General features: G+C 36.8%; 1 protein-coding gene across 23 annotated transcripts in view; it reads left to right on the top strand.

Annotated features, from left to right (window-relative positions):
• The window catches only part of TCF4 (transcription factor 4), a 358,246-nt gene that overhangs the window by 233,842 nt on the left and 100,373 nt on the right, over positions 1-24,031 (top strand). Inside the window, exon 1 of one of the 23 annotated variants that reach the window (XM_060283181.2) lies at positions 8,847-9,368. The exons of the other annotated variants lie outside the window; for them this stretch is intronic. Coding sequence (XP_060139164.1) covers positions 9,357-9,368 — 12 coding nt within the window. The 5' untranslated portion in view covers positions 8,847-9,356. Of the gene's footprint in view, positions 1-8,846; positions 9,369-24,031 lie in introns of those variants that run through there. 23 annotated transcript variants of the gene reach the window in all.

The following is a 24,031-nucleotide window of genomic DNA, read 5'->3' as shown; positions in this document are numbered from 1 at the left end:
AGCATCTAGAGACCTCGAGTCACTGTGGAAGCATGACAGTGATAGGGCGGCGGAAGAACCAGCCTGCAGGGTCGCAATGCACAGGCGCAGTGGAGGGAAGGGAGTCTGTCCCCTTGGAGAGCAGAGGCCTGTAGTTAGGGCTGGGGTGATGTTTTTTTTAAAGGAAAGGCTGTGTGAAATTGACAACTATCTAATTGCCCACAGGAGCCCTGCTTAGTACTGGGGAACATTTTTGTGCTCTCTCTTCCCATTTTAGTATGTTGCTCTTTTCAGCTACATCTCAATGTCTTACAGCCCTCATCTTTTGATAGGACTTTAACAGTATAGCTTTGGTTTTTTTTGGTTTTTTGTGGATGCGAGGATTTATCTTGCCTATCTAATTTCTTGCATTTGCACGTGCACTTCTTTGTTCAATTTCTACATGTTGTTTTTTTTTTTTTTTTGAAGCCATACATCATCTTGGACTTAATAGCTTTCAACTTTACTGCTCCGTCCAGCAAATTTCCTATCTTTGTATAGTCTAATTGTCATACGTATTGAATCATGAGTTAGTGCAGAGAAAATTATACCGCGTTAAATCACATTTTTTGACAAAATGTCCATGATTCTTAGAAATTAACATGGAAGCATTAAAATCTAGAAAGCAAAAAAAAATTTTCTTTTATTTGGTGCTGTTTTAAAATATTTTTTCCAAACACACAGAAAAAACACAGAAACAAAAGACATTGTCTTTCAGAAACTTTAGTGTGCCCACCAATATGTAAACACATAAAATCTTCATCTTCTTATAATTTGGAATGTTTCAAAATGATATACATTTAACCAGAAACTGTTAACAACTACAACCATTCTACTTCAAACATTGGTGGAATTTGTCTCCACTTCTAATTCAGTTTTGAAACTTCAGTGACAGTCTCACCAAGATCCCCAGTTAGAATCCCTGAAACTTCAGAATTCTCTAGAAATATGAAGTTTTATCTTTAGAAATAGTCTATGACTTTTCTTATTACAGGCTATCTTTTTTTTTCAAACTGCACTTTTTAAGAAAGTCTGTGAAATTGCAGTTGTGTTTTGGTTTGATTTTTGCCTTTAAATTCAGGAAGATCTAACAAGCTTTGTATTAAGTGGTCAGAGATAATTTTGAACACATGAATTTTAAGGAAAACAATTTCAACTATCTTAAAGAATCTAAAATAAGATTTGGATCCTCCAAGGAAATTTGAGATATGAGTTAATCATTAGGTAGACTCGAAAAATAAAAACGCAATGTGTATGAGATACTGGGATAACCAGTTTTTTTAAGGAAAGAATTTTTAAATAAAATAAAATCTTAAAGTCTGGATGAGACATTTTTTCACAGAAGAGATTTTTAGGAATATGAGGAAAACGTGGATAATGCTGACAGCATTAACTGTTCTCTGTATTTTCCATTATATGAAAACCTTCATATTTGAAGGTTGCAAACATGATGTTGAGGTTATACCCTCAGCTATTTTTAGAAAAAAAAGTTTTTTCTCAAATGCTTGAAGAAATCACAAACAATTTAAAAGAGAAGTTGGTAATTTTTTTTATCTTATTAGAAGCCCAGAAATTTTATATGATTGAAAGCCTCAGTACTTAAAATACTTAATTTCCCCCATCACTTTTGAAATTGATCTTAAGGAAATCATAATGATGCTTTTTCATGAGAACAAAATTTTAACTTGAGTGATAATACAACTTTTGCTGAAATAAAATTTATGTTGATTCTAAAGTGAACTAGGTGTCAGCCACCTGGGCACCATCCTGTGTAGAAAAGTCTAGAAGAAGCCAATTGTGTGATAAGCTATAAAAGGAGGGGCCTCTTCAAAGTTCATTCCTAGAGAAGTAGATACTTTGTGAAAAAGTTTAACTGTAGGTGTTTACGTTAAAATGTTAGGATAGCTCATAATAGTTAACTTTAAACATAGCGTGCCCATTTTCTAATGAGTGATATTGAAATATGAAGTGTGGATATTAAAATTATGCTTATTTGTCATGAAAATGTATAGGCAGAAAGAAGGTAAAGGATAATGCAATTAAATCATCACAAATAGGGCAAAAGAATTATTCACAGAATTCACACAGAATATGTAACGTGACATTGGGGGGAACACCTTGAAAGTCGAGAAAATATTCATCACAAAGAAAGTATTTATTTTTTGTTCAGTTAATACTGAAGTCACTAAACCAAAGGCTTCAAAAGTTTAGCATGTACATTAATCAGTCTTTTCCTCTTCACTGCAGTTATAGGTTACAGAAGTTAAGGTGTTTTTTTTTTGAATTGCTGGTTATAGGAGAATCTATATTTAAGTTTTCATTGGGGGTACTTATTCCATTAAAAATATTTCAAAAAGCATATAAAATTCATACAAATATACAACACCTAATCCAGTAGGCGTTCGAATCTCTGAGGAGTTTTCTAAAAGATTTCTATATTTTTGGTTCCAAATTTTGCAATAATGAGGGTTCTCTTCTACTATCCTCCCTGTCTTGAAATCCAATTCTGCTCCCCTTAAAGAGGTGTCTTCTGGTATGTGTATATTTTAAATATAAAATGAGAAGAAACATAAGGGAGAAGAAAAACTCTTCAGTTAACTGTGGGTGAAAGGTTTGTGTATTTCTGAGCTCGGTTGGGATTATATTTACAAATGAAAAGGATGTATGCCTGAAACACTCCCAACAAGACACAACCACCTAGCTATTTCCACAATGGAGACGCCTTCTCAGCCAGCTTTGTCTGATTATTCTACTAAGCAAGCTCTTCTAAGGTGGTACAAATGATGTCTCCCCTCTCACCTCCATGTGTTCTTTTATTTTAAACCAAGGTTTCAATATTTCAACCGCTAAGATTTCTGTTGAAATTTCGGAACAATAGCATTTAGTGTAAAACTGGACTCGTTTGTTGAGAAAGGAGAAATACGTTTCAGGGAACTGTTATTTTGAACCTTATTTTCTCACTTTTACTGAAGAGTACATTTTGGTGTGAAATCCTGGGCTCCATCTGAGTGGTTTAATTATTAAGAAGCTAAGAAGCTGCTATAAGGCTGCTTTACCTAGAGAGAGAATTATGACAGGCTTGTGAGTGTTTCGAAATTATAAAAACTTGTTCTGCAGCGTCTGGCTTAACTGTGCATTTATTTTGTATTTGTGGAATGATAGAGATGCTTGGCTTGATATTCGGTTGAATATCATTTTAAACTTTTAATATTTCATCAATTGAAACATGTCTTATTTTCTAACATTGCAAAATTTTCTCATTTTTTCCCCCGATTACTGACAACTCTGCTTTTTCAAGGTGTGCCTTCTTGCTTTCAAGCAATTCTAAATTTTTTGTTTGAAAGTCATGAATCAAAGTCAGATAGAAATTCAAGGACTTTAAATAAGATGCTCTCAGAATGAATATGTAGGAATAATCCTGAAAGGCATGAAGAGTTTCTTCAAAAATAGCAAAGTTTTATTTTCTTAAGGCAGGTTAGATTCTATCAGGCTGTTGACAGACACTTGCTGTGTTGTTTTATTTTAATAAATTGCACTGAATTCTTAAACTGAACATAAAGTTGCATTTCAAAGCAATAACGTGAAATTCTCAGCCTTGATCTCAACTGTCCCAGTGTATGTGTGTATACACGAACATGCTCATTTTAAAAGGAATGAGAGCTTTTCTAAAATTCGGTGCAAAGTTTGTAATTTTAAATACTCCGGTATTTTATCTCAGAACAGCAGCATGTGAATGATTCTGATTTTTTTTTTTTTTTTTTTAGTTACAGCTGTTGCATAGGTGCAGAGCTATTTGAGGAGTTTCCTGCTTTGCTAGAGCTTATACTCCCTCTTCAGAGAAATGAAGGTAGTGCAGAAGATTCTGCATTTTGGAAAATTTCAGGGTTGGAAATAAAGATGCTTTAAGTTTCAAGGAGAAGCATCGATTTGAATTCCGAGAGAACGTGCAAATTCGATTTTGAACAGAACCTTTTAAGGATTCCATTTCCGTGCTTTACAGGCACCCACTATTGTCTTTCTAGTCTAATTTTGTCATCTGAGGAATTCATCATCAGTATTCTGCTAGGCTTGAAACTTGATCCATAAGCGTTTACTTCTAGAGTAATCAGAGGAGGATCTGTGTGTGGATTAAATTTCACTCAATTTATTTTGAGTGTTCAGTGCAACAGAAGAATAGGGACTTTTTTTATGCAGCCCCCTTCGTAGCCAAGTATAAAGAAAATTTTTTGGTGTGTTGCCCTCTGTCAATTGTTTTCAGCCATGGTGATGAAAAAACATTTCCTTTGTGAAACATGGACTCAGAAAGACTTACGTTTTCTCAGAAAAATTACCCTTGTGGTACCTGCCTTACATGCACGTACAAAACCTGTCACTGTCACCACTTGCTGTTCCCGTCTAGGGATTTTAGAAAAATGCTGTTTTGGAGCAATTATTTTGATATAATCTGAGACAGAGTTTCTAACTCTCTCCCGCGGCCTCCTCCCTCCCAGCCCATATCATTCTAAATATGCCTCCTGGATTATACTTATAATAATATTGTAATGGCTTTCATTCTACCAATTGGCACAGTTTATCATTGTGTCATTAGCTGCTGTGAGAAGGCAGGTTCAAGTAGGTGGCTGGTTCTGAGCGGTAATGTTTTCGAGTAACCCTGTTTGGGGAATGCGGCTGTCTCACAGGTGCTCAGGTGTATAAGCCCAGGGTACAATAATATTTTCTGGCTTGCTCATTATGAAACAAATTTGAAGTACAAAATAATTCAGTAATAAGTGGAGTATAAAAATTGGGGCTTTATGGTAAGAAAGTCGAATAGCTTGAGATGTTAGCAGAGGAGATAAAAATAAAATTTGTCTAAGGATGCAGCAGTACTTAATTCATGTCTTATTTCTCCTGGAACTGAGATTTTAAAAGAATATTCATGGCCTGGTGATGAAGACTTGTTGAATCAGTTTGAATGTTTTCAACCATGAAGCTAAATAGGAAAATAAACCTATTTCTGTAACTGTTGTAGTATTTGAAAGTATTGTTATGTAATAAAAAGATACACGTTCTGCCACTTATGTCATGCTTAATAGTAAGGCATCTGCTTGGTGAGTGAAATTTCAGTACCAAAACCTGTGGGTTCCTCATAGAGTACCTTTATGTGAATTTTATTTTTAAATGTATACAAGATGTTGCCATAAAATCTGTAGCTTAGTCGATGGTGCTAGGCAGAAGAAAACAGAACTAAGCATATCTGTTATGAGCAGATATAGTCGGAATTACAAAATTCAAACCCCAATAAGTAATTATTTTACAAACAATGCTATTTTGTTTTCCCTTTCATAAATTACATCAACAATCTAGCTGTTAAGAGGAACCCTATAATAAACTGGGAGCACCCAGGTGGGAGGGGGCAAAAAGCATTTTTAGAAGTTTTCATTCATTCATTCATTTCTTTCTTCATTTATACTTATTCAAAGCATATTTTTCAACTAAACTAAAAGCCAGACATGCCATGTATCATTGAACAATTCAATGTAGTGTCACTCACATCCCAATTTGGGGAATGGCCTTAGCATTTTAAAGAGCATGTCTGGCCTTTGGAGAAAGTTGTACATATTCAAAAAATTAAAATCACACCCAGTGTAACACAGAGACGTTTTGTCCTTTAGGTTTTTTATGGAGATGCTGAATCCCCCTACTCACTTGTAATCACCTTGAAGAGAGTAAAGGTCTTTCTTGTTTTATGTACATCTTTTTTTGTCCCATAGAAACTCAACCCACTGCCTTCTGTGTAACACTTCAAAATATATTTCCAGCGAATGAATATAGTAATAAAAGTGGTAGAGTAGGGTGCAGATAACACCACTAGAAATAAAGAGATCTTCCTAGTTTAGTGTCTAATATCCTCTACTTACTCACTCAGTGGTCTTGGTTAGGTCACAAACCTATCTTGTGGTCTATAAAATAGATAGAAATAGTGCCTGCTTAGTGAGCTGGTTGATGTTGGTATACTAACAAACCCTTAACACAGTGCTGATTCTGCATCACACACTGAGCACTTTGCATCTATTCAGTCATTTATCCCTACACCATCCAATTGAGACGGGTACTACTGTTTATTCACGCATAAAAGAATGGAGACACAGAGAGGTGAAGAAACATGGCCAAGGTGACACAGCTAGTAAGTGGCAGAGCTGGGATGGTGACCTCGACAGTCAGCCTTCAAGGTTTTCTGTGTCCTTAACCATGAGGCTATTTGCAAGCTACTTTGTAGACCAGAAGCTCTCTACAGCCTGGCTGATGCTCATTTAGCAAGTATTTGATGATGTGGAATAGATTAAATATTCAGAAATTTCATCTCACTGTAGAATGACCCTCAATACTTCTAAGTCACTGGTTATTATGCACCACTTTGGCCCAGGCAGATCCCTTAGAAAATCCAGACATTCCAGAATAGCATTTCTGTAATAGAAACAGTATCATCTAGTGGTTAAGAGCATGGAATCTGATCACTTGGGTTTTTAAAGTTGGCTATGCCACTTACTAGCTACCTGGCTCTGGACATATGATGTAATTATCCTTGACTACTTCCCTGAAAAATGGGGAAAATATACATACCTCCTAAGGATATTGTGATAAATAAATTACAAAAAAATATATAATGTGCTTAGCATAGCCTTGAGGGCTTGTAGGTATCTAGAAATCAACAGCTAATGATAACTGTGATAAGCGCACTGGCAACGTAACAGAGTAACCGCTAGAGAAAAACATGCAGCTTGTTAGTGACAGAGCAGAAACTAAGACCAGGGTCTCAAGTGCATTCAGAAAAATTCTACCTAATGGAGGCCACTTGCTTTTTCTCAACTTAGGAAATATAGGGAGCACTCTCTGTACCTCTTTGTCCTTACAATAGTATCTCCATCCGTCCAAGACACCTAGTCAGCCTTTTGAATCATCCAGCTTCATCGCTCAGCAAAGTTTGTGTTGGAAGGGCGTACTCCATCTTTTCTCTTTTGAAAGAGGACATCAGGCCAAGATGACGGAGTCCTCATAATTTGATTCTCTCTGCCAATCATTTGTTTATGCCTAAATCAGCCCTGCCTCTAAGTGATAAGGAGATACATGCTTCTGATTTCGTATTCTGTCAGCGTCATCCTGTAAGTGGCCAGAAGCGGGGCTCCCGAGTGATGCCCGGGTCTCCCTTTGTAGGGCTGGCTGTGGTACCCATAAAAAGACACGGTGAGGCCTGGGGTTTTGACTTCATCTGACAAGACGAAGATACCTTGACTAGGTGGGTGCGTGTGGCAGTTTGCTTCTCTTCTAAAGTAAAACAGAGTTCGATTTGTTTAGGATTGTTTAGGTCCATTTCTAACATTAAACAGGATTATTGAAACAGACGTTTTCAGGGAAAGTCAAAGAATTGGGGGATTCTGGCCTTTGCTGCCTAGTAATGTGTTTTTTCTCAATGCCATTGCTGAATTCATTAGGGGAAAAAAAAAGTATTTTTTGCTTGTCAGCTGTGGGAAACCTAAAACAATTTTTGCAAGGGCTGATTCATGAATTCTTGCATTTAAAGGGAAAAAAAAAACATCTGCCAAAGGGGGTGGAGGAGAGAGAGCATGACCGATACATTTCACAACAAATATCTCTTCCCAGCCAATTTCAATGTACAGCAAAAACAGACCCCGCGTTAAGTTCCTCAGGAAAGGTCCCTTTTGGCTGGACCTCTTCCTCAAAGAGTCGTCCCTCATTTGTAGTCATTGCCACCTTGTGGATTACAAAGGATATTGGTTTTCATCAAACTTCCATTTCCATTTGGCTTTTTATGGCAAGTGCACTTTGGCAGTGGGTTGCCGAGTTCCTCACCAAGAGGATCCTGGTTTGTTCAGCAACACCTCACTTCTCCCAGTTCATTTATGATTCTGATGAGAGTGTTTTTTCAGGAAACACACATTTCACTTTTTGACCTAGGAGCATCTGTTAGAATTTTTTTTTTAATACTCCTTTGGCATTCTGGAAGTGTTAATGTCTTTCATATCTGTTTAATGCTATTTAGGGATATTTATGATCACCTCTTGGTTACTCAGGGTAAAGTGTGTCGCAATTTTTTTTAAACAGACAGGAAAGCATTCACATGAGGAAACAGATTGCTTTAAGCATGTGCTTCCTGTGACAGTAAAAAGAACAAATTAGATTTAACACTGTGTAATGAACGCATAAATGTGTACATTGAAGCTTTTAAAAGCTTTATGTTCAGTTCTGGTCACAAGCAAAATTGAGTCACCTGTAAAACTTAAAGATGCCTCGTTTCCTCTCAGATTCCTGCAGTGCCCAGGAATCAAGTTCCTCACCTGCGGCTGCCTCATTGGAACCCTAAAAAAACCTGATCCGTTAAGGCTGGAGAGAATGAGCATGTTCCAGACACATTCAGGGGTTAAACCAGGTTAAAGGCAGATTCAGTGTATTTAGCGAAGAGAGCAGAGCGTTTGGGGGAGAGAAAGGGAGGATTTTATTACCATCTCCCTCCCTCTCTGAGAATCAGTGGGGAAAAAAGTATTCTTCTGAATCCCACATCGACCTCTTTCTTTTATGAAAGAAAAATAAGAAAATCTGATGTTTACTTAACTAGCCCCTACTAAGATTTAATTACGTAAGAAAAGGACTCCTTTCCTTACATAATTCAGTCTGCACTCCTGAATGCTGGCTGGCAGGGAGCGCAGAGAAGCCGAGCTAATATTTCCAGTTAGACACAAGTGTTAAATGGGAGGGCAGGAATCCTCTCCCCAGAAGAGGCTCTCCTCGCCATTTCTGCCTGAGCCCCGTGGATGGTGCGTTCCCTTCCCCGGTGCTCTCGGAGCTGAGGATTTGTGGCAGGCTCACCATCTCTCCGGCCAAGGAAGGCCGGGACCGAGTCCCTCAGGGGAGGGCACATAGTTTGGGGACATCTGACTCTCTGCTAGCTCATACTGAGGTACTAATATCAAAACAGACTGCTTGTCGCTGCGCGGTGGGGCAGTGCTTTTTTTGGCTGCCGCGGTTGAAATGAAATGGGCAAGCTGTAGCCCGCTTGGCATCAGAAGGGGCGAAGGGAAGCTGGGAGATCAGAGTCAGACTGAATAAAAGTAACAACCAATGGTTAACTTCCTTTTTGTGTGTCACTTGGCAGCGATGCGACTGATGGCGATTTTTTTTTTTTGTTTCTAACGTGGGTGAGAGTTCAGTGCCCTAGGAAGAGCCGTAGACGCCGCTATTGTGCTTCCTCATACAGTTGACTTGCGTTGATTTCTTGAGGCCACTACCGCTGTTCCCAGAGCCAGCTCCAGGAGCTGTATACATGGCCCGTCGGACTTCGAATGATGAAAAAGGTAATCAGATCAGAGGTGATCCACACGAAATCTCACTGCTGATCACTAGGAAATCACCGGGAAATCAGATTCTCGCAGAAGGCAGCGGTGCCCAAGGATAAGATATGCACTTCAGTGGATATTCCCCAGTATGCAGACATCCAAAGATCTTTTTAAATGACACGACTCCACATCCCTCATCTACCATCAAAGAGTCAAATGCGTTTTGGGCTGTCTGGAAAACGCAGGGCTAAAATAGCCAGATTGAATTCAGACGGAATTACCTTCTGCTTTTGGGGGGAGGTTGTGGCTCTTGGGTTAGTGGCATTATTTTCTTTGAAGGATTCATTCGGAAGAGAGTTGGGGAGAATTTCTCAAGATTTTCCTCCCATTCCTCTGTTTGCAAAGAGCTGTTCCCCAAAGGCAAAAAGAGCGAGTTGCCATCTTGAGGAGTGAATTGTGTGTTTAGTGAGCACCAAATGGTCTCAAAGTTACCCTGGAATTTTCAATATATCTAGTCGCTTTCATATACTATTTATTCCCCTAACCATTTGTACAAGATATCAGTAAGATGACCAACTTTTGACAACCCTAAAAGCAGGGAAGGAAGCTTAGAAATAGAATACCATTTGGTAATTAGAGTGTATCTCTTAAGAGTTCGAGAGAATTCTGATTAACCTTTCTGTTCCCACATTCTCACATAAAATTAGCACACCTTTTAAATTATTATCTAGTATTTAAACAAACATTTTTTTGAGTCTTCTTAATGCAACAGGTTCTGGAGACACTAAAAGTGTGTTATAGGTTTCTAAAAAACTTCATTTTTCTTACATTTTAAATGTTCTGTTTGTGCAAAATTTCGAGAATCACCATAAGGGCTTCTTTGCATTTTTAATTTAGTAACTAACATATGAATAAATTTGCATATTAATTAGTTGCAGATTAAATCATGCATACATAATTGCCTCCTTACTGTGTTTAATGTTTGTCAAAATCTCCAGCCTGGTTTGATGGATGTCATATGAAAGATTACAATTTGATGTACCCTTGGAAGTATTTACACCAATAATGCAAGATTCTTAATAGCAGAATTCTCTAGTTATATACAGTTACTAATAAACATGTAAGATAGGTACATGTCCCTTTGACTAAAATTTTTTTCTTTGCGCCAAATCATTTACTATTCATAATCATTAATGCATCTCCTAATTATACAGCATATGTCTGTTAACCCTTTCATTGCCCGTCTTCAAGGGGTAGCTTCTTTTCTTTCCTTGTCCCCTAAAGAAAGCAAATTATTTCATAGGATTCTAAAATAACCGCATTGCCTTTTACCTCTTTCTCCTTTGCCATTTCCTGAGGATTATATCATCACTTTGTATTTTACAGTTTTAAGAGCAAGAAATGACCCATGTGCCCACAATTTGTAGCTGATGGGCTCCTGCCTGCCTCTCTTTTACCAATGCTGAAAAGAATTCAGATATTTCAGATACCTTCAATTAAATGATTAAAAAAATATATAAGTGTATATAGATATACACACACTCTATTTAGGAGGGTACTTGTAGGATAAGTAAAATGATTTAACTTAAATTTTATTCTATGTTGAATATTGTAATGCATTTAATGTATTATCATCAGCTATAGGATGGATGTGTTTTTTTGTGTGTGTTTTTGTACTAGGACTGAGACCTCTGCAGTAGAAACTGACTAGAAAGTGGATGCTCTTGATTCGACATAGTTAAAAAAAATATGTATGCCAATAAGTGTTCTTTTTAATTAATTCCTCAGGTATTTAATTTTTTTAAGTTTTATTTTACTCATGTAAAGAGCCGACCAACTGGCTTTTTTTTTTTTTTTTTTTTTTTGCTATTTTGATGTCTAAGCTGCTTATCACACTGTATTACCCTGCATTAATGAGTATTCCTACTGTGCAAAATTCTATCAAAAATGATGGTGTGAATGTCATTTTTAATTGGAAGTTTATACAGTCAAATTTATAGTACACAACAAAAAATATGTACGTAGTTCTGCTCCAAGCCTTTTTTAGGCTATTGATCTTTTTGGTTTAAGTGTACATTTTTATCAATCTGACTTTAAGTTTAGTGTGAGAATCTGGACAAATATTACTAAGTTTGTGTTAATACCATTGTTGGGGGAAGAGGGAAGCTAAGGGGCCAGACAATAATAATGCCTTTTAATTATAAGAGGAACAAATACAGGAATTACCAAGAATCTATTTTCATGGACGCATTTTAAACATGAAAACTTGCTGACCAATTTTATACGTTCCACAGAAGTCATAATATTTGATTTCTGTCTATTTAATTGTTGACTGCCTCGCATTTATATGCCTAGTAAAGAGACCGAAGGTTAAAATGAGTTCAGAGCATAAAGAGCTGATTTTCTTTATTTGATTCTTACTTAGGAGAAATAACACCTCCTGGTCGCCTACCTCAGGATCATTTTTTTCTAATCACAAGGCACAATGAACTATTTATTGATTTAGCAAAACATTCTAATGCAGCACACAATATCGTATTCAGTTGTTTAGTAAAGAGAAAAATGAAATGAAAGTTGCAAAACTTATAAAAGGAAGCGAACAGTCAGACCTGAAACATCATATTTATCCACAGCCATTGTGCCTAGGTAATTCAGGGCATATGGTATGTAAATGATGTTTGGAGATTCTTGCCAAATCTACACACGACGGGATAAATTAAGGACAGGTTTCCCTGGGTGTAAGTTCCATGATTGTGGCCGGCACACTCTGCTCGGATGTGTTTGTTCTGTTCTTGTCTTTCAGCAAGAGCGTCACACAGCCTTCAGTGGCCAAATCTGGGCCTCAGTCAGCTTTTAAGACATTATTTTTAATTCCTAAGAATCGGTTTTATAATTAAACTGAAAATATAGTACCAATTTGCCAAACCTTCCTTTTGCCCCAACATTTGAGAAGATCTGAATAATTCATCGGTATATATTTGGCTATTACCCATTTAAATGGGTATTTTTGACAGTGGAAATGGAGTGGTCTTAGCCCCTGAAGAAAGGTGTTACTAAATAGTAACTTTTCTCTAGGTTAGGATTAAGATGTTTTCTAGAACAGGCAGTGGTTTATTTTGAATAATTAATCATTTTAATTCCGAGTTAGCCAGGTCATAATTTATGAATTCAACTGGATAACTCAAATTGCTAGTATCAGTTATTTAATTTCAAATTATTATTTCGTAATATATGCTCTTACTTCTAGAAAGGTGCAGGCACTGTCCCCTGCATCTATTTAAAACTCATTTTAAGTATGCAAGAGTTTTTATACTATTTCCTTTTTTCTGAAAGGAATTTTTTTTCTAGGCCGGGTGTCTTAGCCCATTGTTTTTAATACTTTAAATTAAGGTCCATTTTGTTGTCTTGGAACTGTGTAATTGGAGATTTTGTTTAGAAACGATGGCAGATCCTTTTTTCCTATGACAATTCATCAGAATATACCTAAATAGTGCATTCACTGTGAAGACTCAGTTATGAATACAAGACTTACACACTATTAATAAAAGTTATTTCAGGCTATTTAAAGTATGTGGAGTATGATTTAGGATGTTTTATTGTTTTTATTAGTAAGAATGTTTTGACTAAATCAAGCTGTTATTTTTTGAAGGTAATGCTCTTAATATTATGGTTTGATTTGAGTGAGCAGTTCAGGGAGGCTCTGTCCCTACAATTACATTTCATTTGTGAAACACGAATAACATGCTAGTTACTATATGGAAAATGACATTAGGCTCGGTCCTTGTTCATGGCTGTGTATATTGGGTAAAATCAAGGGAAAAAATACCCTTGAGGTCAATATCAAGCAATACTTCTTGACTCAGATCCAGTTTAAAAGTCATGTAAATGCTTGTGGTTCTGGAGGAGTTCACAAAAGTTTTGTGTGGTCCATAGTTTGTGAACTCAGGTGAAGTTTTGATCTGATTATTCTCTGACCACCCCTTGGTTCATTGAAACTCCTTTGCACAGCTGTGCTCCCAACTCAACAACAGAGGACAGAAATAATCTTCGCTGGAAAATAAAGCTCAGTCGGTCTTCCAACTTTACTGGGAACTTGCAGCCTTCAGGACAGCAAAATGGCCAACCACAGTTGAGATTAAAGAGTTCAGATTAAATGTATTGCACGGTAGGGTGGCATGGCGCTAGTTCCTTCATGTGAGTGCCGTGCATGCCAACAACGTTAAGCACTGCAGCCACTTACTAAGATTTTTGGTTTGAAACGTCAGTCATTGGACCACATTTAAAATGAAGCACCTGCATTTTATTCAAAGAAATTAAGGTATATTAGGATATGCAGAGGTGAGTTGAGGTGTTTTTATGTGTGTATTTTTTTTCCGGCAAGAGCCATAAATAATAAAGATAAAACATCTCAAGTATTAAAGCAGTCTATTTCCATGCACTGTATGGTTCAAAATGACTTAGCCTTTTAAAAATTTTTCAGAAAGAAAAGTATATAAAGAGTGAGATAAATGAAATTTGCATCTCTACAGACAACTCTGCGTAGCAAATTTAGGATTCTAGCATTTTTCTTCCAAACATCTGAAAATTGGGAATTTAAAAGGAGACCCGGACAAATCCTTAACTATTGCATTGCTACCAGGTGTCTCTAAGATTATAATCAGTAAGTTAGGGAACTTTTTTTAACAGGTATAAACAACTAAAATGATAACTTATTTTTGTAGATGCTTTCAGACATTTCTTCTTAGTTAAGGACATTGAAAGTGTATTAACTGCTTGTTATATACTTAGTAAATTTTAGGTAGACCAGATGCATTAAGCTTGCTTCATGAAAGGTATGACTTACTTGTATCCAGATCTCAAGTGTATTTCAAACCAGTCTTTACAAAATGTTAGTGCCTTTCTCTTAGGATTCTAATCAACAAAATTCCAGTCTTCAGCTCCCCATCAAGTGTATTTCAAACCAGTCTTTACAAAATGTTAGTGCCTTTCTCTTAGGATTCTAATCAACAAAATTCCAGTCTTCAGCTCCCCATCAGCCAGAAAGTATGGAGAGCGATTGATGATACTATATCATCATGTACCCACTTAGCTTTGAATCTGCTTAAGGCTCAAGTGTCAAATTTAAAAATTCAGCAAATATTTATTGCACATCTACTAAGTGCCAGGCTTCCTGGAGAGTGCACAGCCATGGACCAGAGTTCCTGCCATTGTGAAGATTTATGCAGAGATACAAGTGGCCACAAGTAGTTTTCCAAGCAAGAGTTCATTTCGTAATGCTTCATAGGGGCCCAGTACCACGGATCCACCTTGTGGACTAATAAATACAGAGACTAGGTCTCTTAAAAGTCCAACAGTTGCTGTAATCGCACAGTCCCTGGTAACAATGTAATATATAGTATAAAGATGAAATCAACTATGAGATTTACCGTAATTCTTGGCGAGTTTCTTTGTTATCAGCATATTTTAAACAATGTAACAAAATAACATCTTTCAAAGTTTTTTTTTTTTTCTGTCGTGCCTAAAATCTGGTTAAATGGAATGTGTTGGAAAGGACAACAAAAAAAGGTTAAATATGTGGAAACGACATGGAAAGCACCTGCTTCTTTGTTTTGTTTTCCTCCACGTCATTAGGAAATAATGTCTAGCCATAGGAGGGTATGTTGTCCCTCTAAGAAAATGTTTATAAAAAGAAGTTTTAAAGTAGAATATAGATTAAATAAGTAGGGGAGACCTGCCAAGAAAAACCAAAGAAGACATGAAACAGGAGTCTGCCTCACACATACTAAGTGACATAACAGTATCACCTCTCAAAAGTGACAATGCATGTATCCATTTTTATGTCTTTGGCATATTGTTGGCACGATTAATTATTCCATTGAGAAAATAGCCACACTATACAAGAGAAAGGAAGATAAATTAGATTCTCCAAGCCCCCTTCTGCAAAGTATATGTGTAAATGAATACGCTCTCTGCCAGCCCAGCAAATAAAATTTGGTCCGTCCCTATTCCTCCGCAGTTTATAATCCAGGTGAGGGAAAGGCCAGGCTCATGAAATCAAAAATAATCATTAAAACGTTTGAAAACTGGGAAAACAATTCATCATAGCTACATGTGTGTGTGTGTGTTTTATCAGTATCGGGTAGGTATAGCTCTATTCGAAAATTTTTGTCTAATAATATACTCATTTTTTTTCCATTTCATGAAGACTTGACTTATTCTCAGATTGAAGTTACAGCTGGCTGTAAAGTGTTTTTCTGACAACTCTGGACTTGATCATTTCTGTCATTGTGGAAAGGAAGGAAATAAATCTCTTTTTGTTCCTCCTTCACTCAATGAGCAAAAATGTAACCGAGCTCCTATTATATGCATATAACATTGTTATAGGGCGGGGCAAAGAAATTTAAATCGTAATCTCTACTCTTTAAAAATTTATAGTATCTGGGGGCAATAAAGTAGGGGCACAATTTATTTAGCTACAATTCATGGCATTAAACTTTGTCCAAGAGCCATATATTCTAGAACGGTCCTTATCTGGAAGTGACTACAGAACTTGATTCTGGATGGCTGAGAGTTACAGATCTGGCAAGATGAAGAAAGAGGCCACAGATAGTGATTGAGCTTCTAGCAGCTTCTGTGTATCTCTTCCCTGTTGTTGCGCTTTTGCTTGTTTAGCTGCAGAAACAACTTTTGATTGGCTTTATATTTTCAGAGATTGGTTATCCAGAGATATCGCATTATAATAAAAACATAAATCACAGAATTTTTAAGTTGGGAAAAAAACCTCTCGTGATCGCAATTTAACACTTATTTATTCAAAACATATATATTTACAAAGAAACTGAGATTTAGATAAAGCCAGAACTTGAAGCAACGTCTTGGTTTCTGGCTTCCACATTATTTTAATAAGGACAGGAGAAGAGGTGATGGAGATGGAGGTCTCATCCCCACATACTTGGAGAATCAGACATTTTAGCTCTTTTGGAAGTCGTTAAAAAAAACCAAAAACACAATTAAAAATTGTTAAACGTTTTTATGTTTAAAAATTATTTATCATAAAATATAGCCATTTGTTTAGTAATGGTACTAAGAATGACTTGATACAGAAATGCTTAACTCTGAGAAAGCCTATGGGCCCAAACATTTTATTTTATTTTTTTAATGTACTTATTTTTATTGAAAAAAGTATAAGTTGATCAGTTATAGATCAGCATTGCTAGCAAGTTGGAAGGACACAGGTCATGTACAAAATGGGTAAGGCTTGAGGAACTCTTAAGTTTACTGTGTTTTCTGTACCCTTTCCTTGCACACAACACATACGCACACATACCTATATGGTAGCACTGAGTGGGAAGGTGCTTAGACCCCATAAAGAACTGGCTTGCAGGCTCGGAACAGATATTGGAGAACATGTCACATGCTGTGGAAAAGGAAATCTCTGGTTGGGTGTAAACATGGGAAAGTTGACCTGTTTAAGATTTTGACTCATATTAAGCAAATTTTAAGTTGTTTTACTTTCAGAATGCATTTGATAATCCCATTCAAAGGAGGCAGAAAGCTGACTGACATTTTGGGAAACACCCTTGTCAAACAAATAGAGGCAGCTTTCATACCTCTGGTTTGTAAGCACCATAATCTGGCAATTTGGCACTATTAACTACTAACGCCGGCTATGACTAGGAAGACGTCATTTTAAACCAGTTTCTGCCCAACCATAAGTGAATGGAAGTAAGATCCTTACTGCCGTATGAGTTTTGGGCACTCCTCACCTATACCTGATTCGGTTGGCCTAATGTTAGAAACTGAAATGTATCGGTGTCGATTTTTTGCCAAATGCTTCTAATGTTAATGCTGTTTGTGTTCAGTGAAAGCTTATAATTTATTTCTGTTTTATTTAGTAGAAGCTCAGAAATTTCTGTAATTGCAACTTATCCCTTTGAAAACAATTTCTTTTGGGGTTACTCATGGAATTTGCTGTAAGCACTTGTCTCAATGCATGATGATACAAAACATCTCACGTGACTTCACGCATCTCTGTGTTTATGTGTGGGGTAGATGTTTAAGTGCTTATGATTAACAGAGGAAGAGGTCATTTGTTTTTGAGACTGAGTAGTTAAAATTCAAGGTCATTTTGAGTTAAAGAATGCAATATTTAGGTCAGGAATGGACCAATGACCAAGCCTAAGCTTTAGGCTAAGGGTCAGCCTTGAGGGAACTTAAATCTGCTACTCCTTTCTCCTGAAATACCATTAATTCTTGCTCCGAGGGGCTGGTTCCCAGTTACACAAAAGAATATTTTAGGCAGAAACTTTATAAAACAGGAATTTGAGATAGACATTTCAATAACGGATGTGCGCTGGATGCTAATCTTGTATGGTCATTCACTTCCATTTTACAACATTGTTTTTCATTCTTTTTACCTACTCTTTTAATTCTGAGTGTTTAACAGAGATAGCCATTAAAGTATTTGAAAATTGTTTGTTCTCTGCCCAGCAAGCAATTCGTTGTTCTACTTGCTCAGTGATGTCAAAGAAAGGTAATCAACAGTTAGAAACCTCAGGAAGTTGTTAGAATTCCCAGCCCCAAAGGGACTTAACAAACCCTGGACAATTATTCTATTTAGAATGAAAATGGTTTTCATTGTGATATCACATTTCCCTCTGATCACTGAGCAATGCATTGGGAAGCCCATTATTTATTCACAATGTTTAAAAAATCGTGTACATCCTGTGCCCAAATTCCAATCTGCTTCATCAATCCATTTTGTCAAAAGTTTCTCAGATGGCATCCTTCATCCAGGCAAACAAACATACCCAGGATTTCCCCTTTAACTTTTCGGGAATTCATTTTTACACGTGCATCAATTTGACGGAAAAAACAGTTGTCGTCTTATTTCATTTGATACAGGTGATTGTGGTAAGCCTGCTCGCTTTCTTCATCTAGGAAGTGCAGCAATCTGAGTCAACTTCCTCCATCTCTGTTTTTATATTGTCCAGTGTGATGCTTCCTCATTGCACCAAAATAGAAATGGTTTGTTTTTGTACCAAACTTGGAGACTGGCTATGGATTATAGTGGGTTAGGATAAAGGAATTTTTTTTCCCCCAAAGAACATTCCACTTATCCCAGGGGAAAGAGATTGATGTCCTGGGCAAAAAATAAGAAGCGCAACGAAGGCTTTTCTGCTTAACTGAAATATCTCCTTCAGTCGTCAGAAGTGTCACTTACACTATCATTTTCTAATTTCATTCAATGTTTGAGAGATTTTGGTAGTAGAATAAATGTATGACTTTTGCAATTACAGGTCTTTGCATGGCATTGAGGAAGGAAGAAGTGAACTTCAGTTTGAGTCAATCGTGCAGTTTGTGTTGCAATTAAACATGAAAATCTATATGTTCTGTTCTTGCAACTGAGTGTATTTCACTTTACCATATCATACATGCCCTTAGATACGTGTTCCCCGGTCTGCAGGGTAGTGCCATTTTATATCTCTGGCTTGTTGAGTTTCTTCGAAAATATTATGTTCATGTGGGTAATGACATGCTCATTGTATTCTTTACCATAGAAATGAGAAAACGTGAAAAAGTGGGAAAATGACTCTCACCAGATCCAACTGCATGCAAGAATTTTGGAACCAGTTTTTTGCATTTATTTTGCATACTACTGTATGTCACCAAAACAGTATATGTCTGTGAGTTTTTATAATACCGTATAAAGCAAGATGAGAAACCTCCTCTTTCTTCCGAGAGAAATACTGCCACAGAAAGGTAGAAGATGAATATTTGTGGAACAGAAGAAGTCTGGTCAAAAAAAATTTAGTCCATATTGCTTACCCTTAGTAATCAATATGACTACACGCTATCTGACCAGCCAGGAAGAGAATAAATATTGATCATGTGATAAACCATTTAGATGTCTGCATATGAACCCAAGCCATATAAAAGTAGCCAATTCAAGATAACGGTAGGAAGTCTCTGATTAGGCCACAAATAGAATTTAGATTTCCCAGTCTATGCTGATCATTTGATACTCTTCTATGATAAAAGCATCCTTCAAACTAAACTTCTCTACATTTGAACCATACGAATTCTTAAAACTATTGTACCTGTAATAATCTAAATGGTGCTAAGAGAATAGGTTTACGCCCCGGAGATGACTGAGATGATTTGTGCTTTATCTCAGTCCTACGTGTAATACGGATTTACTTCAGAGAAATATTTCTATAGTTATGTGACAAGTATATTTATCTGAGATAAGTATTTTCTCCAGATAAATGTGTATTTGGCAAAAAAGTTTAAGACAATTGGGATTCCAATTGAAGAGAACCATTGTTTTAAAGTAATAAAGCTTACTCACTTATCAGAGAACATAGTTATTTTCCATTCTAAAGATCTCAATACAAAGAAATATAGAAATGTCCATACAGGAAGTTTGATGGTGTTCACTCCTAGATTGCAAGGTTGTCTCAAGTTACGGTCATCAGAAAAAGTTCTTTTTACTCTGTGTGTGTGTGTGCCTGTGTGTATGTGTGTGTCTGCATTCTCCTTTGGATAATTAAATCTTTTATGAAGTGGATTTTTGTCATTGCAGTTTAAGTTGGTTTTTAAACACCAACCCCATCTTAGGTACTATAAGCTATCGCCATTCACTAAAATTTTTATAATATAACAATCCTTGTGTGTCCATTTACTCCTAACTCAACAGCAACATTAGTTTAGCTTATGAATTAAATGTCTCCTACTGGAGAGCAAAAAAAATAATCTGTTTAGCTTCTGAATAACTTAAAGTCAGTAATACCTCCTGTTTTCAGGGCGTAAGGGTAGCCCAGATAAGCTCCTTTCTCTGATGTGGCAAAATTTATCATTCATTTATGTTTAAATATGGGAACATAGATTCTGATACTGACGCATAACAGAAAATATGTGTTTTAAGTGTCTAACTGAACATACAAGCTTCTCATGCCAGTAGTGTGATTCGATTGCTTAGTAGTGAAGAGTTTAGCGTGGTCCTGTATTTTTATAATTTTTGTCCATTTTAGTAGACTTCTGTTGCTTACTGCCTATTTTGGGTGGGGATTGCTTTCCCGCTGTTCTTTAAGGCACTCTTGCACAGAGGAAAGAGCAGAGGGACAAGGAAATTTACTCGTTTATAACATGCCCCTGCTATGCTAAATGAGGTGTCCTCTCATTTGTGCCTCAAAAGAAGCACTTGTGTTAAGAGGAGGAAACTAAAACTCAAACCTGTGATATGACTTGGGCCCTGTCACACGGCTGCAGAGGAGCGAGGTGGTAATTCTCATACAGAAATATCTGACCCTCAAGTTTAAGCCCTGGGGATTTTGTAGCTTTGTGATCTATGAAATGTCATCCAAGACTTTTTGTGCCTTAATTCTCTGTCTTTAAAGTAGGGATGATAATACCTGTCATGGAGTACTAGTTATGAAGATCAAAGTAGTGTAGGCAGCTGTCTTCTCTTTAAATTGTTAGTATATCACTATACATGGATTAGTTAACTGTCTTATTATCAAAAATTTTTGATAGGGTAGATATTTACCTAAGGAGGTCATTGACTTTATAAGTTTGCTTGTTCCCATTATGTTATGTAATCACTGTATGTTGATGAATATCACTGTTTTCCTTAGGGTATGATGTTTAGCTAATTCAGCCGTACTAGGTCAAAAAGAACAGCATTGTAGAAGTAAGCAAGTATCATATAAAAAAATTGTTTAATGACTTAAATAGAAACATGGAGTTGTACAAGTTCTACCAGGTTATATTTTGGGGGAAAATGACATTCCCTTCAAATGGCCATCATTCATTCATTCATTCAGTCACTTGTTAAGCACCTGCCTTATTTTGGGCAATCTGCAGGGTACGTGTATGCGTGTGTTTATTAGGTTTATTTGGACTTCGAAGTGACAGTGTAATGTTGCAGTCATTATTCAGAAAAAGAGGCCGAATTTACTTTAATGAGATCTGTGGTTGGGAGTGAATAGTTGAGTTCCTTATCCCATAATAGTTTGTTGTCCGATAGTTTAATACATGTGTGACTGTCCCTACTTCACAATTAAAGCATTAGTCTTTGGTCTTATTTTTCCATTTTATTAAGAGCACTGGTCACATGACCTTGAGCACATGACATTGGCCATGTAGCAGATCTCTGAGGGCAGGAAGACTGTTGTACATTTCTCTGAATCCTGTGCACATCCCACAACGGGGCTCTCCAGAGTTGGGAAATGGTAAATAATTGTTTGTGAAATGATTGAATGAATGCAGAAATCCGAGACCCTCCACTCAAGTGGTGTAGAATGTTTACTTGTTCTTTGATGCAGTCATTCATTCAGCAAGTGTTTACTGAAAGTGTACCTTGTAGGTGATACTACACACACGCGTTTCCGAGTTCTGGTCAGATATTCCCCCAATTTTTGTGACAACTCTAGGTATGTGTCCCCAATTCCCCTTCATCCCAAATATACCTGTCAAGGATTTTTTGGAAAATCACAAAAGAACTGTAAACTTTAGAGAAAAAGTTAAGAATAATATGGATGTATTTTAGGTGGTCAGTATTCTAAACAGTAATTGTACTGGTAAGGACTTTTTTTTCCCCAAAGTGGCGGAGAAAACACTTGGGCACACTGCCTACCCCTAGTGTCCTCAATGGTGTTTGCAGTTAACCATCAGAGAGTTGGTGGCTTACTGTTTTCAGTGGCTAACCTCCATTCCCAGTCCTTTCAGTGATAAAAAGGGACTCTGTCTAGCTACTGCTAGTTAGGTAACTTGCCCAATTTTACGCTGATGAAACAAACAACAGACCAGGTCAGGGTCCCTTAAAAATTGGCTGCTATGATTAAGACTTCTTTTAAAATTATTATGAAACACATGAATTTATGCATATAGCTTCAGTTGTTTCTATACTTCTGTGCTAACGCCCCACGCATCACACTAAAAATTTATCATGGGTGATATTTCTGTCACAAAGAAAACTTCAAAGTCTGAGTTTGCAGAAAAGTCTCAGTTGACAGCCACCGACTTGAGTTCTGTGATTGAAATATACTCCAAGGTCAGCAAACCAAAACTTGAACATCACGGGATGATAATACATTCAGTGTCTCATTGGTTATAATGCAAAGAGCACCTTTCAAAGGAGTATATCTTTATTAATCATTGCAAATTTGTACTTTTGAGATTTCAGACCCTTTTTCATTAGTTAATAAAGCCAGGAAGCTTAGTGCTCTAGTCCTATTTTAATTTTTTGAGTCCCAGGTGCTGATTTGTCAGGGTTTAAAAATCTCTTTCACCTTATCAGATTAAAAATATTTATTTATGCACATGTTAACATATTTAAAAGCAACGAGAGCTTCAATTTTTAAAATATTAATTGTGGCTCCTTAAAGTATGAAAATTTTATTTATACTTACATAATGTATAAAAAGGCATTTATACGTTAGCAAATATGCAAGAAAAGGCATTTAATGTAGGTGAAGCAGAATGGTTGTTTATCAAAATAGTTAAGAAACCTTTCTAGCAGTCCACCTATGAAAATTTAGAAAGGCTCTACAAACAGGCTTCTAAATAAGGGGTCTTTATAAGAAACAACAAAGGAACAATGACCAAAACTAAAAACCCAACTTATCTCCCTTTAAATTCCAGCCTCTTTTCTAAGCCATGGTTTTTACACACTGTCCTTTGGTAGGTGGGTACCTTGGCCTTATGTATGAAACACTGAGGGTGGTTTAAAGGTTACAAATGTGATCCTGTCAGATTGACAACTAACTGTTCTAATGAGGAAAAAATCCTCAAAGCATGAAATTTGAATGAAATGTGTGATTATAATTCAAGTACTGTTTACACAAACCTCTGGGGACCTTCCGAATAAATGCAGAGCAAGTGAGTTAGACAAACCTCTGGGCCTTCGCTGTACGTGTGCATGTGCAGTGTGTGTGTGTGTTTATTTTACAGTGTGAGGGAAACTTTCCACCATTAGCCAAGGCTTTGCTCTTCGGAACCGACACCACAATCCCGCCGTTGTAGGTTAATACTGTATGTGTTTTGTTACCACATTGAGTTGTAAGGAAGTAGGTGCTTTGAATTATTAAAGTTGATTCTTGAGAATAGATGTATGCTCGGGTGGCATTTGCTTCGGCATATGCAAATGATTTAGTTTCATTTGGGATCAATTCCCAGAGGCCCTCCTTTCCTGTGATGCTCTGAATTTGGCAAGCTCAAGTCAGCCCATCTCCTTTCCTCCCACCCCCTTCCTTTCTTTCCTCTTTTTTTTTTTGTTCCTTTTCCCCCTCTTTTTGTTGGTTGATAATAATATTTTTAAAAATAAAGCCATAAGCAAATCTATTCACTTGCTTGTTAGAAACCTTGTGATCTAGAAAGATCCTGTTGTTCAGTTGTGATCCATCCAGGTAAAAGGAAGGTTTTCGCTTTCTTAATCACTTAAAGTTTAGTCAAAATTTTAAGTTTAGTGAAAATGTGCACGGAATGTTTGTTCAAATATTTATACAGGTTTGGGGCTACTTGGATGATGCCAAAACGTGGTCTCAGAGGTGCCTTTTTAGGAACTGACAGCTGTAAGTCATTCGGAGGTTCGGAGGTACCAATAAACTCTTGCTTTAGAACCCAGCAGACAAATAGCGTTAAGTGGGTGGTAGATTATCCACAGCCACAGGGAAAGCACC

The sequence above is a fragment of the Globicephala melas genome, chromosome 13 (genome assembly GCF_963455315.2).
Source record: "Globicephala melas chromosome 13, mGloMel1.2, whole genome shotgun sequence".
Classification (NCBI taxonomy): Eukaryota; Metazoa; Chordata; class Mammalia; order Artiodactyla; family Delphinidae; genus Globicephala; species Globicephala melas.
This window is presented reverse-complemented; position numbering and strand designations above follow the sequence as displayed.